The sequence below is a fragment of the Dermochelys coriacea genome, chromosome 9, assembly GCF_009764565.3.
Source record: "Dermochelys coriacea isolate rDerCor1 chromosome 9, rDerCor1.pri.v4, whole genome shotgun sequence".
Lineage (NCBI taxonomy): Eukaryota > Metazoa > Chordata > Testudines > Dermochelyidae > Dermochelys > Dermochelys coriacea.
Genome location: NC_050076.1, coordinates 48,344,594 through 48,359,968, shown reverse-complemented (window position 1 = coordinate 48,359,968; position 15,375 = coordinate 48,344,594). Strand labels below are relative to the sequence as shown.

The following is a 15,375-nucleotide window of genomic DNA, read 5'->3' as shown; positions in this document are numbered from 1 at the left end:
AAACATCGTCCAGCTGACGGGTCACTGGGGCAAGGTGGGTTGCTGGAGAACGGTGTGGCAGGACAATAAGGTGGCTGGAGGGTTCCTTGTGGGGTAGTTGGGGCCTTGGGTGGCCCCCAGTAGTAGGGAGTGGTCTGAGGTTGTCCCTTTTGGTATCCACTCCAACTGCAACCAGTTTTTTTCTTTTCTGCCACCTCCACCCATTTGGCTCCAATCTCCCCTGCCTTGATTATAGTTTTGGGCTTCCCACTAGGATGTATCTTTCTGTTTCCTCAGGAACACCCTCTAAGAACTGCTCATTTGCATTAGGAAGGACAAATCTTCTGGAGATTTAACACTTGCTCCTGATATCCAGGCATCCCAATGTTTCACAATGTGGTAGGCATGTCAGGTAAATGACACGTCTGGTTTCCACCTTAGAGTTCTGAATCGCCGACGGGAATGCTCGGGTGTTAGCCCCATTCTGACTCTCGCCTTGGTTTTAAACAGTTCATACTGGCTCATGTGTTCCTTAGGCATTTCAGCTGCCACCTCAGCTAAGGGTCCACTGAGCTGCCGCCTCAGCTCTACCATGTATTGGTCTGTAGAGATGCTGTACCCACGGCGCAGGCCCTTTTGAAGTTTTCTAAGAAGGCCTCGGTATCATCGCCTGCCTTGTAGGTGGGGAACTTTCTGGGATGGGAAGTGGTACCTGGAGAAGGATTGCTAAGGTTTGTTGGTATATTCTGCTGAACCTTTGCCTTCTCCATCTCCAGTGCATGCTTTCTCTCTTTTTCCTTCTCCTTCTCCACATGCTTCCTCTCTCTTTCCTTCTCCTCCAGTTCTTTGGCCCTTGCCTCCATTTCTTTTTCCTTTGCCTCCATAGCTCTCCTGTGAGCAGCCTCTCGGTGTTGTTCTGCCTCTTTTGCTGCCTCCATTTCTTGGTCCTTTGCCTCCATTTCTCTCCTGTGGGCAGCTTCTAGGGCTTTTGCTGCCTCCAGTCTGGCTAACTCCAATTTGTGTTGTGTCTTGGTTTCTGTCATCTTTACCTCTCTGTTTTTAACTAACTTTATACCCGAGAGTTAGAAATAAAAACAAACAAACAAAAAAAACTTGGCTTGTAAAATTTTGCTGTGCTGTAATATGATACCTATATTCTCCGATAGTGATTGTCAGCCTACAGAAAAATCAAAACAAAAAAACAACCCAACAACAACAACAGAAAAAATAAAAAAAACCCCAACAACCCTAACACCTTTGTCTCCAGGCAAATAGGCAGAAAACCCCTCTAGTTGCTCTTAGGTAAAAACAACTTCAGGTCTGTGAAGACTTGTGAATTTCCCTGCAGGAGGTTAACTCCCCTGCCCTTAGGTAGAGAAAACTCCAGCTCACAAAAGACAATTCCCTTTTGTCTCTGCTCTGGCCCCAAAGCAGAGAAAAAACTAACTGCTTTCAGCCAAAACCCTGCTTTTCAGCAGCCCAAAAGAAAAAAAAATTCCTTTTCAAATCTGTGCTTCTGGTTCAAAAAAATCTCAAATTGATCTCAAAATGATTTCAAGTTAATCCCACCGCTCTGCCACCATGTCAAGGTTACTTCCCCACTCTGAACTTTAGGGTACAGATGTGGGGACCTGCATGAAAACCTCCTAAGCTTACTGTTACCAGCTTAGGTTAAAACTTCCCCAAGGTACAAACTATTTTACCTTTTGCCCTTGGACTTTCGCTGCCACCACCAAACGTCTAACTGGATTTTTTATTAGGAAAGAGCTGTTTGGAAATGTCTTTCCCCCCAGTATCCTCACCAAAACCTTGCACCCCCTTTCCTGGGGAAGGTTTGGTAAAAAACCTCACCAATTTGCATAGGTGACCACAGATCCAAACCCTTGGATCTTAAGAAAAATGAAAAAGCATTCAGTTTCTTAAAAGAAGAATTTTAATAGAAGAAAAAGTAAAAAGAATCACCTCTGTAAAATCAGGATGGTAAATACCTTACAGGGTAATTAGATTCAAAACATAGAGAATTCCTCTAGGCAAAACCATAAGTTACAAAAAGACACAAAAACAAAAATATCCATTCCATTCAGCACAGCTTATTTTCTCAGCCATTTAAAGAAATCATAATCTTAACGCATATCTAGCTAGATTACTTACTAAGTTCTAAGACTCCATTCCTGTTCTGTCCCCGGCAAAAGCATCACCCAGACAGATCTAGACCCTTTGTTTTTCTCCCCCTCCAGCTTTGAAAGTATTTTGTCTCCTCATTGGTCATTGTGGTCAGGTGCCAGCGAGTTTATCCTAGCTTCTTAACCCTTTACAGGTGAAAGGGTTTTTCCTCTGGCCAGGGGGGATTTTAAAGGTGTTTACCCTTTCCTTTATATTTATGACATATGTCCCCTCACCAGCAAGGTTAGCTAGTTTCCACACAGTCATGTGCCAGCAATGCCCCTCTGCCATGTACATTGGCCAAACCGGACAGTCTCTACACAAAAGAATAAATGGACACAATTCAGATGTCAAGAATTATAACATTCAAAAACCAGTCGGAGAACACTTCAGCCTCCCTGGACACTCAATTACAGACCTAAAAGTCGCAATTATTCAACAAAAAAACTTCAAAAACAGACTCCAACGAGAAACAGCAGAACTGGAATTAATCTGCAAACTGGACACCATTAAATTAGGCTTGAATAAAGACTGGGAGTGGATGAGTCATTACACTAACTAAACACTATTTCCCCATGCTAATTTCCCCCCTACTGTTACTCATACCTTCTTGTCAACTGTTTGAAGTGGCCCATCCTAATTATCACTACAAAAGTTTTTTTCTCCTGATAATAGCCCATCATAATCATTTGGTCTTTTATGAGCTGGTAATGGCAACCCTCATTTTTTCATGTTCTCTGTGTGTGTGTGTATATATATATATATATATATATATATATATATATACACACACACACACACACCTTTGTACTGTATTTTCCACTACATGCATCTGATGAAGTGGGCTTTAGCCCACAAAAGCTTATGCTCAAATAAATTTGTTAGTCTCTAAGGTGCCACAATTATTCCTCGTTCTTTCTGGTGATACAGACTAATATGGCTACCACTCTGAAAACTGCCATTTGTGACTCTCTTCCTGATGAGCCACGATCTCCCCTTGGTTGTCTTATGTTTCCAGTGCTACAGGGAGCTTCCCACAGAGCTGGAAAAGGTCTCCTAATGAAGTGTTACAGCTGTAGCTTCTCATCTCATGTCTCATCCCAGCACAGCCCTGTTCCATCAGTCATTGGTTGTGGTCAGACACACAAGTCTGTAGCTGGTATAAACTTGTGCAGAGCAGGGCGTGGAATAGTTTCTACCTGGGGAAGGACTGGTTTGTCTGAGCATCTGTCCAACAGGTGCAGCAAAAAACAACCACCCATGGCTGTTCTTGGTCTGCGGTAGCCCCCTGTCTGTGCTGGAATGTCCTCCACTGTTACCTCTGACTCCAGCAGCCATTTGCAAAGGTGTGCATCACTGTACAGGGGCAATGCATTGGAGAGAAGCTTAGCTGTCCCCTAGTTTATGGGAAGGGAAGGGTGCATTATCATTACTACTGGGATACTCTGTGTGGCCAATATTGATGGCTCCATCTTTCACTCCAGCCTCTGGCTAGCAGGAATCCAGTTAATGTTAAGTCAAGCCGTCTCCAGCTTCTGAAAGCAGGAGCAGGACCATTAGTATGTTTTATCTCTCTTTCCTCCTCCTACCCCACAGCCTCTTGGCTGCTGTGAATAAAGGTAGAAGGGGGAGACTACAGAACAGAGCTCCTCACTCCTCTGCTGGAAGCAGGAGAGCTCCCTCTTCTGCTCCAGCTGCTGCAGTGAGAGTTTTCCTCTCATTTCAAGCTAGTTAACTAGTAGGTGTGTGTCTACTTCTCTACCCACTCCCAGTTTCTTGGTTGCCATGATTTGGCAAGGAGCGGCGGTCTTTCCTCTGCTCAACATTTCCCCCACTTCTTGGCTCCTGAGATGTGGGTTGACTCCGCTGCTTCTATTCCCTTACTCCATTTTGGGTCCTTTTCATCTATGAATAGCTCCAGTGCCTGTCTCTGCTGCTGCTCTGAGCAGTCCCAAGAAAAAGGCCTGATTCATATCACTTTTCAGAACCTTGTGGGCAGCACCAATAGCACCAGTGAAAACCAACAAGGCGCTGCTTGCTTTTCACTGTGCTGCAGCTTGGAAAAACGATGAGCAGCAACATGGGCACTGTTGCTGTCTGCAGCCTAAGGAAGGCAGCACAGAGGAAGTTGATGCCTTCTTTCTCCCATGTCCCCATTTACTGGGGAAAGTGCCTCACTGATCAGGGGAAGTGGCTGAGTGGATTTTTAAATCCTGCATTTTTAATAATCAAAGTCTGTCTCTGAAAAAGATTTTTTAAATTCAGAGGGGATTTTCCTTTCAGTCACACTTGTGTAAATCCAGAGTAATGTCCGTTGAGGTCATATAGATTTACACTGGTTTGAGAGGACATAAAAAGATCCTGAGTCTTTAAGGTGTATCTGTTCTGGGTAGCTGTCCTCGTGCTGGATGGACTGGAGCTCCTAAAGGTTGGATTCTCCTCAATGGCAATCTTTGTCCTCTTGTATGATGGAACTCCATCTCTCTTCTGGCCAAGCCTCAGAAACTAGACACTTGACTTCCTTGCTCCTACTCTGGGGCTTTCTCCTCTTGTCACCAGAAGAGGAGGTATAGTAAGGCCTACAGGGAATCCAGTCCCTTGCAAATAAGTACCACTGAGGAGTGTCAGTGGGGAAGAAGGCCCGGCAGATGGAGCTGAGATCTTCACCTTCCCCAGTTTGTATTCTACAGCCTCCTGAACTCCATCCCCAGCTCCTCACAAACCCAAAGAACTGTCTAACCCCTTAATACACTTTTCTTTCCTCAGGTGCAATGACTTCTGGGTGGAAATCAAAATGCCCCTTTTTGCATCTTGATTATGGGTAATGTCAGCCTGAAAGGATTATTTTTCAGCTAGGTCTTGACTTCTGCGTTGTTGCTGGAGGGCTCTTTGGCAGACTGGGACGGTAGTGATATGACATTTAATGAGACGAGATTGAAAACTGAGCAATCAAGAGGGCTCGGACTTTGAAATCAAACTGTTCACATTTAGGGGCGGGACTGGAAGGAGGTTAACACCTATCTAAACACCTGAATCCAGGGCCACTGAATCTTTCACAGGGAGACTTGTTCTCCCAGGTGTTTGTCAGGCATTTGATTACATTGATATATAACAAAACAAGAGTGTTTTAAATAGACTAAAAATCCCTTCCCCTTTACCAAGCTGCAGAGGCATAAACCTCAGTTGCTCCGTCACAGTGGCTGGCAAGGGATGTCTTGAGTTTATTTTCCATTCTTGAGCTCTGTGGCCTATGAAGCAGGAGAATCAGGCCCAAAGCCTTTCCCTCTGGGATGCCTTTCAGGAGTCTGACAGGAGCCACATGCAGAGGAGAGGCTAAAGTTTAAGGCTCAGGCAAGCATTACGAATGAGAGCGATTGAGCTCACTGCTGCCTGGAATCCCTGGTGTGGAAATGGAATAAATGCTGAACTGGGGGCAAAGTCCCATAATAAATAACTGTGAAAGGCACTTCGTGGCAAAAAGGAGGAAGTAACTGGAGGGCTGACACCCAGGGCAGGATTCTCAATGGCTCCACCACTAACTTCATCTCCCTTTTCTTTCCCACTCTGCTATCCATGAGAGAGAGGAAACACAGCAAAATCAGGCAAACAGCAAAACCTTCTGTGTGAACAGGTACCTCCCATCCTTTTCGGCACCATTCAGACTCTGATTTAGATGGTTAGCTTGCTCAGGTGAGAAGAGCAGCAAAGACATGCACTGCAAAAAGCAATACAAGCAAGGAGCGGGGAGGGCATTTGCTACTAATACTGGGTAAAAAGAAATTTTACTCTTGAATTTGAATCTGAAATCCATAAAAACGAAGGGGCTTCCCAAGAAAATTCCTGATGAGACTCGAAGAGAGAGAGGGTAGATCATAACCAGATGCTGCTGGGGAGGCAATTTTCATGGTGGAGTGGGGAAAGATTTCTGGGCAGGTAGGGAGTGGAAGTAGTTGCAGGAAGCGCAACTGAAAGATGGACAGAGGGAGCCCATTCAAACCAAGAAATAAAAGGGAAGGGGAATAACTGTTGCCCTTGTCTCCAAGATCATGGAAATGAGTTCCTGATAGTGCTGAATAAGCTAGGGTGTTATGATGTTACAGATCAGTTGGGGACCAGGACTGGTAGAACTGGTAGCTGCAAGCTGTCATTTACTGAAGTTTATATTCATATTTTTCTGGATTCATGAGTTCTGTAGATTTGATAACTAGCTATAATTATTCCAGTTTATAATGGTTATAAACCTCTTGCAAATCAGTATTAGTGTTGCAATAGTGAATGGTATAGTTCAGGATGAGATTCCTCTTTGCTCTTTGATTTCAGTTAAGACATTTTAAAATCTTTTGAGCCGAAATGCACATTCTAGGCTTTGAACAATAACCTACTTATTGGAAAACTTGCATAAATATAATAGTTAAGATAGACAAACATATTATTGGAGAAGAGGAGGTATTTTTCAGCTATTAAGGACATTTTCATACTTTTTTGGTATTTAAAAAAAGGAGCTTTCTAACCTTCAAACTTAGCATGTACTTAATGATGACGTGATCTGCCTTGTTTGGGGGATTAAATGTACTTTTGAAATAATAAAGGTGTAGCCTTAGGACATCATTTGCGAAGCAGGCACACTCCATTATTTTCTTTGACTTCACAAAATGCTTCCAAGTACAGATTTCCAAATATCTGTAGATGTAAATTGTATCAACGTGTAGCTAAGGTCTCAATTCTGCAACCACATACACATGTCTGCTTTTTCCACCAAATGCATCCGATGAAGTGAGCTGTAGCTCACGAAAGCTTATGCTCTAATAAATTTGTTAGTCTCTAAGGTGCCACACGTACTCCTTTTCTTTTTGCGAATACAGACTAACACGGCTGCTACTCTGAAACACATACACATGCTTAACTAGATGCACTGTGAATAGCCCTTGGAAGTAACTGGGGCTATTTGCTGTGTGCGGAGTTAAGCATGCACTTAAGGGGGGCTTTGCAGTATCCACAGACCACATGGCTCAGCCATGCGCAGGCATCCACATGCAGCCTATTGCTTTATATCAGGGGTGGCCAACCTGAGCCTGAGAAGGAGCCAGAGTTTACCAATGTACATTGCCAAAGAGCCACAGTAATACATCAGCAGCCCCACATCAGCGCCTCTCCCTCCCTCCTTTCCTCCCTCCCAATCAGCTGTTTTGTGGCATGCAGGAGGCTCTGGGGGGCAAGGGGGAGGAGCGAGGGCATGGCAGGCTCGGGGAGGGTGCTGGAAGGGGTGGAGTGGGGGCAGGGCCTGCAGAGCCAGGGGTTGAGCAGTGAGCACCCCCTGGCACACTGGAAAGTTGGCACCTGTAGTTCCAGCCCCGGAGTCAGTGCCTATACAAGGAGGTGCATATTAAACTTCTGAAGAGCCACATGTGGCTCCAAAGCCACAGGTTGGTCACCCCGGCTTTATATGGTAGCTTTTATTGTCTCCATAAAGGGGCTTAATTGCTCCTTTCATTTATCTGGAAAGAAAGGTGGTTAGCACACCCATTGGCTTAACCAGGCCTGAGATTGATGGCAGCCATTAATACCTTCTAGCATAATACTGTTAAAGGAACAGTAGTGAGTTGCTTGAAAGAAGATGGTGGCACCTATCCTGATTTCTGTCATGATAAAGGATCACAAAGCTTTCTTTTAACACTGAACAAGAATTATATTAGAATAAGGGGGAAAAAGCAAAACAAAAAAGTATCATCCCTAAAGCTACATTCTCTCTGCTTCACTGTAGAGTTTCTGCTAGAATCTCCCCTAACATCCTCCCATCTGGCTTCCTGCTACAGATGTAAGAGGAACAGGTCACATCCACACACTTTCATTTAATTTCTTTTTTAAAATTAAATAGGTTTCGACTTGCTTCTCACTTGGATGATGTGCTCCATGACGGGAGGGTGACCAGGTGTCCCAATTATAGGGACAGTCCCGAAATGTGGGGCTTTGTCTTATATAGGAGCCAATTACCCTCCAGCCTGTGTCCTGATTTTCTCACATTTGCTATCTGGGCACCCTACATGATGATACCTTGTGCTTTAGTCTAGTTGCACTCTCCACTTGATCTTCCAGCAGTATCTCTTGATTTGAGCAGCTGCCTTAGTTTTACTGGTTTTGGTCACATGATTAAAAACAAATCTCTTGACTTAGTATGGTTTCCAGAGATGGGGAGTCTCATCTAGTTGGAGGTGATGGGAGCTGGAAGATTGGCATTCTTTCTGGGGCGCTATGATGTGTGGTGCATTGCCTGTGCAAAGTAGTGGCTGTGCAATTGGTGGAAGAGCAGAGGGGTAGGTACAGATGGCATATGTTTTCCTTTCCTTGCTTTTGAGATTTTTGTCAACAATGTTGAGTGTAAAGCAACCTTTAGCTGATATGCACACAACACCACTATGCTGTGTGTCCCTTTTGGGCTAGGTTCCATAAGAACTTTAACTTTTGACTGGTTTGAAATGGTGATCTTAATGTTGCATTAACATAATTAAAAGAAAATGATGATTAAGACACTAATCTCTAATGATTTCATTAGAAGTTTCCACAACATCTTAGTTAAAAGTTTATGGAACCCCACAATAAAACAGTTGAATAAAGTCACAAACTTGTGTCACTACTGAATAGCATAGATAGATAGCCTCAATATTATAATCATAGTCATAAATATAAACCTAGGGTCCAATACCTTTATTTATGGCGAGTAACACCTTATTCTGTGACTTCACTGGGGCTACTCCTGGAATACACCACCATTCAGCAAATGTAGAATTATCAGACTCTGGTTCTTGATATTTTGTAGTGCATATGCATGGTTCATTTTTGCTTAAACTTTCTAGAAAGATACATTTTGTGGAGCGAAGACCAAGCCAAAGAGCAGAATTTTTCAAATAGCACTGAGAAAGTGAAGTGTAAACATAATCTTAACTATGCCATAGCATGTACAACCAGACAAATGGGTTTCCTTTGTTTCAGTTGAGGATGCTACAGGTAGGAAGTTCTGGAGTAGTTTGGGTGAGCTCCAAAGATCAATTTTTGGTCCTGTGTTGTTTACTCGTTCTGTTAATGATTTACTTGAGGTGTGCCATCAAATCAATATTTACCTGAATGCAAATGATGCTGTATTTCCTGATTGAGCTCTAACCAAGCAGCAACTTGACAAATCCTTTTGGGATGTATAAAAAAGTGGACTGTCCTCTAGCATGTACCCTTGTAGCAGCTTTTTCCTCTCCTGCAGCCCCTCCTGATGGTCGATCTGGTTCTCCTCTTCTCATGACTTGACCCTTCAGCCAGATCCCTTTAAAGCAGTGGTTCTGAAACTTTTGTACTGATGACCCCTTTCAGATAGCAAGCCTCTGTGTGTGCCCCCCCGTTATATTAAAAAGTGTTTTTAATTTATATTTAACACCATTATAAATGCTGGCAGTGAAGCAGGATTTGGGGTGGAGGCTGACAGCTCATGACCCCCCATGTAATAACCTCATGACCCCCTGAGGGGTCTTGACCCCCAGTTTGAGAACCCTTGCTTTAAAGCCTCTCCCTGTCCGGGGTATCAACATCCCAAATAGATCATGTCCCACACACCGTTGGTCATCCTGACATCTTCCACCTCTCCAGGGCTCATCTTCCATTCCCTCCTCTCTCAGAGTAACAGCCCTAAGGTCTCTCTCCTGGAGACTTGTAACCAAAAAAGCAAAACACAAACTGCAACAAAAGAAATTTCTGCCCCCTCCCTTAGGCAGAAACTTTTAATCCATCCCAGGTCCTTCCAGCCCTCCATTTTTCTGCAGAACGCTGACTCTCAAGAGTTATCTCCCTCTAGTCTTGCCTCTACTCCGGATCCTTCACTCCCATCTACTCATGAGGTTACCTGTCTGTCAATTGGCGTTCTCTCAGGCTGACTCCAGGCGTCTCCTTCACGCCTGCTGTCATCTCCCATCAGGGCATATCCCGGAGTGTAAACCTCCCTCCTGAAACACCTCTTTAGTTGAACACCTCCTTGGGTTTCTTCCCTGGAAGCCCAGGTCCTGCCCTTTTGTCAGGGCTCATGGCCAGAGCGTATTCCAACCTGGTAGCTTCTCTGTATCTCTCCAGGTTCCACTCAGACCGGGTCTGCAGAATTCTTTCCCTCTCTCACTTCAGCCAGCTTCTGACCTGAGCTTCATCTTTCTTTTTTTTTTTCTTTCTTTTTTTTTCTTTATAGAAACCATCCTGCTCCTCCTCAGCTGGGCTTCATCTTTAATTAGGCCTGCCCCATACTCCAGGTGCAATCAGGTGTGTTAATTGGCCTCCCAGGCCCACATTAACCCTATAATCACCTGGATAGGGTAAACAACCCCTCACAGGAGGATGTCCTGAGACAGCTTTTTTCCATAATTCATCATAAGTGGCAGCAAAAATGGAATATAGTATTTTGGTTCTAGATTCAGATGTTTCCAAATGGGAGAAAATATATTGCAAATATTTCATTAGTATAATAAACCCTGAAATGAAACATCTTCTTTCTAAGGGTGTCCTGGAACAACCAGAAAGAGGCAGCACTGGGATAGGGGACTCCTGTGGGTGGATTGAAAGGAGGTGAGAGAGAGTGTGGTTTTTCACACAGACACACAATGGTGAGAGACCTGTGAGAATGTGGGAGCGAGGCTGGAGTTTGGTGGATATTGTTAGGGACTAGAGAGGATTCACAGGCAAAGGTGACACTTGTAGCCTGCTCTGGAGGTCCCTTGTAGCTAGGGCTTAAATTCTCAAAGATTATTTACCAGAGCCCCCCCCAATTCGGGGGTCCGTGCTTTAGCACCACAGGGGAAGCAGGGGCGCTAGGGCTTAAGGCTTCAGCCCTGTGGGAGGTGCTGGGCCTCTCACAGGTTTGAAAATATTTACCAGAGTTCTGGTATGCGGGCTCCAGCTGAATTTATGCCCTGCCTTGTAGCAGTGGAACCCCTTCAATGTCTACCTGGGGGTTTCGGCAACACAGAGCTGGGAATATGATGGCCTGAGGATTGAATGGCTTCTGGTGGCATTCCCACCCTGTTCCAAATAAAGCCCATACATATAGGGCCAAATGTCCCCTTCCTAGGTTTCAGCTTCACTGGTAACTTGACTAATGAAAACAGAATATCTACCTCAACTCCAGCCTGCCGGATCCAAGGGCCTCCCTGTAATTTCCCCTACCTCCCTCTGACCAGAGAGTCAAGCTTTCTTTCTTTCCTGTCAGAGGTAACAAGCTATACATGCTGTGATGAGTCCACAGAATTTACTTATCAGCTTTACTCAGGGGGTAGCTCCTGTTAATAGGGCTAATTTGTTGACCTAACAAAAAAGCGCCCCCAGTCTCTGTGTGTGGTTGTAGATCTTGCCACCCTGTTCCAGTGGGCTTGGGTCCTGTTGTGGTGAACTGGAGGAGACTAAGCAAAAGAAAGCCATTATTAAGCTTAGGTCAAGGCAAAATGGACTCCTCAGGTACACAGAGCATTAGCTGGCAGGGACATTGCTCTTTAACTCATGCTGTTTAGTATAAGATCAGTGACTAATAATACCACCCATGATCAAGTGATGGATGACACCCCCAACTTTGCATACGTAATTGCCTCAGCTGGTCCCTGGCGGCTGCTCCCTCCCCTTTGTTTGCTGAGTCATCTTCGCAAACCAGATAATCTGTCCACTAAACGACTGTCAATTATGTTCATTGGTTTTTTATATGATTTGTGTAATGGAGGCTTGGGATCGAACTCTACCCATATCCCTAATTTCTGATTTAATGTAAGGAATGGAGAGTCTGCGCTGCATTAAGTTTTAGTTCCTCCAGCAATTGTTTCAGGAGATAACACAGACATCTGATCTTGGGCCTTAGAAGTTGAGAAGCCTTCCAGCTCATCTGCTAAACAGATGTATTTGGCCTCTGTAAGTCAGTGCGATTATCTTCTGAATGATCTTAGAGATCGCAGATCATATTAAAATGTGGTTTGGGGTGTATTTTCTAGAGATGGTCCCAAACCAAAACACTCAAACTCTGGAAAACTTCAAACTTAGTTCTAGAGCCAGACTTTGCAGCCCAGTCCCAGCTCAAACAGTTTCTGAAAAGCTTTGTCCATGATTTCCCTGTGCATATCGAAAGGACACTGGACTAAATCTCAGTGTAGCAAGTAAGGCAACCCACAGATCATGTTTATCCCTGAAATTGCTTCAAGAGTCCAATTGCAGGGAAAGGTGTATGCATTTGTGTTTATGTAGTCTGTGGTTCTTTGGTTGTCCAGGGTCTCATGGCCTAAATAATATAATCATTTACATTAAAGCAAAGGGAGCAGATTCAATAGGACCTGCACACTCAACAAACAAGGCAATCCTTTGGACTCTTATCACCAACACTGTCCTCTCAACTGTGGCCTCAATACTTTTGTTTGTTTCCTGGGGGATTCTCCACTTTGCAACTCTCAAACACTCTTCATTTTCCCTCCTTCACAATCCTTCTCAAAGCCCTTCACTGCAGCCACAGATGAGGAAGGCTGTATATGGATCTCTGCTTTTATATGTGTGTTGTGCCAGACCTAGTGGGCAGACTGCATTGGGCAGCTTAGCAAGGTAGAAAATAAATCTGGGTCACTGAGCTGACCATTCACAGGAATTGAGCCACTAGATCACTGGACCAACTGAATGCAAATAACGGTATTGTTCAAGTTATGTCTTGTTATTGGGGGTTAAATTTAAGTTTGACTCTCTGCCAATAAACTTTTTTGGCATTAGCTTAAGAAAATTCTGTTAAAAAAACAAACCAACAACATTCCACAGTGATGCCTTCTGTGTTAGTCCACCTCTTGGGTTATGTGGTAGAACTCAGGGTAGCCTGCAAGTCAGTCTGTGCATTGCCCTGTGTGGAGGATTCTTGCCTTCAGGTACATGGTTTATATTTTTCCACATTTTGTGTATACTTTTAATGATCACTTTTCCTTTCTTTAATCCTATGCAGAATCATAAAGATATTATGTTTTTGGTTTTTAAGCGGAGAGTCCTGCCCGTGCCCCACTTTTTGTTTTGATCTGTTCTTATCCCTGAGCTCTCCTGTAGTCTAAGTCTGTTCTTCTCTTTGTGAACACAGGCTGTATGTGGGACTGTGAGGCAGGATGGTGGTTCTCAGAAAGGTAAGTCAGATGCTTTGCTCTGGTGTACTGGTTAGTCTAGAGCAGTGGTTCTCAACCAGGGATATGTATACCCCTGAGGATACACAGAGGTCTTCCAGGGGGTACATCAACTCATCTAGATATTTGCCTAGTTTTACCACAGGCTAGTGAAGCACTAGTGAAGTCAGTACAAACTAAAATTCCATACAGACAATGACTTGTTTATACTGCTCTATATACTATACACTGAAATGTAAGTACAATATTTATATTCCAGTTGATTTATTTCATAACTATATGTTAAAAATGAGACAGTAAACAATGTCTCAGTAATAGTGTGTTGTGACACTTCTGTATCCTTATGTCTGATTTTGTAAGCAAGTAGTTTTTAAGTGAAGTGAAAGTTGGAGTTATGCAAGATAGATCAGACTCCTGAAAGGGGTACAGTAGTCTGGAAAGGTTGAGAACTACTGGTCTAGTGGGGGATGCTGCAGAAAGAGGTGAAAAGAAGTCCCTGGGAACTTAACGCATTTCACTTCAGAAGTAAAAGCAACAGAGAGCCAATATCAACTAAGCATCAAACAACATCTTCCCAAACAAAATTACAGAGACACAACTGGTCCTGTTTACTGGGCACAATAGTTATTTTGGGCAAGCTTGTAGTACCCTTGCTCATGCTGAGTTGGTGCCTTACACCACGAGCAGTTCCACTGAAACCAATGCGGCTCCTTGAGAGGTAAGGTTCCCTTCACCTTGAGTAAGGGTTCTGTTTGCAGATGGTATGCTCCATTGGCTGGTGCAGAATTTATTGCAATAGCGCTTTACAACTGTTTGTCTTTTAATGTAAACCAATAATATATTTTAAGAGGGAAAAAAACCAACAAGGTTTAAATTAAATAGTCAGCCACTCCATGGTAGTAAATATTATGGAACTGACTTGGAATAATATGCAACAGAGCCAGATCCTCAACAGGTGTAGCTCCATTGAAGTGGTTGGAGCTATGCCAGTTTACCCCAGCGGAGAATCTGGCCTATAGTCTTTATTCTACTTGCAGCCAAGTTTTGACCATTGGCATAAAACCGGTTAGGCCAGATGTGGCTGACCCTATGTGGGCACATGGGATAGCGGAGGGGAAAGTGCAAAGGATCCCGCTCTACCTTGCAAGAGGCTGCAGTGATCTTGGTCTTTGCATTCTGTGGACACAAGGACTGGGGGAGTGTTAACACCACTAGCCGTGCAAGATACTCCAAAGGGGATGTAGTGCAGGATGGACGGATTGGTCATTCCTGGCAAACAGCAGCCAGTGCTGTCTGGAGCATTAGCTATACCTCTCTAAAGGAAGTGTAGAGTCATCTCAGAGTATGCTTCCCTCCTGTGGCACCATAGGCATTCTGCCTGCCTGTTTGCTCTGTAGACAGAATACTGACTGGAGCTGCCCCAGGTGTGGTCCTTCATTGATGCCAAGGCAGGAGTTTTGCCTGAATAAGGAGTGCAGGATTTGTCCCCAAGGAAGGAGCTGATAAATGTGCTAATGTTTCCATGTGCAGATTATTCAATTTATCGTTATGGGAATGTACAATTAAAACTTACTATCACAAATCTCTGAAAATGACCAGGATATTTAGTCAACCCATCAGCGTTATCTTGTCTGAAGATACCCTCCTACCACTTTTCCAATACTGCTTTGTCTTTGAATGTTTTTAAGTTGCAGAAATAATAATAACTTCACATACAGACTGTATCTCATTTGAGAATCTCAAAGCACTGTATCCGATGAAGTGAGCTGTAGCTCACGAAAGCTTATGCTCTAATAAATTTGTTAGTCTCTAAGGTGCCACAAGTACTCCTTTTCTTTTTGCGAATACAGACTAACACGGCTGCTGTTAAACCTGTCAAAGCACTTTGCGGACAGTCGATGAGCCTCAGAACTTCTCTGTGACGTAATGTAGTTAGATAAGCAGTGTCATTGTTATAACTTCTGTGCCATTTCCGCCTATAAAATGGCTATCCCAAATGACTTGTCCAAAGTCACATAGCAGGTCAGTAATAGAGCTGGGATTAGAACCCAGGAGTCCTGACTTCCTAACCTGCTTTAACCACTAG

General features: G+C 43.9%; 1 protein-coding gene across 1 annotated transcript in view; it reads left to right on the top strand.

Annotated features, from left to right (window-relative positions):
* The first annotated feature begins 5,641 nt into the window (after positions 1-5,641).
* Positions 5,642-15,375, top strand: part of MYO7B (myosin VIIB) — an 85,021-nt gene continuing 75,287 nt past the window's right edge. The window contains exons 1-2 of the mRNA XM_043492763.1: positions 5,642-5,773; positions 13,250-13,292. Coding sequence (XP_043348698.1) covers positions 13,275-13,292 — 18 coding nt within the window. The 5' untranslated portion in view covers positions 5,642-5,773; positions 13,250-13,274. The remainder of the gene's footprint in view (positions 5,774-13,249; positions 13,293-15,375) is intronic.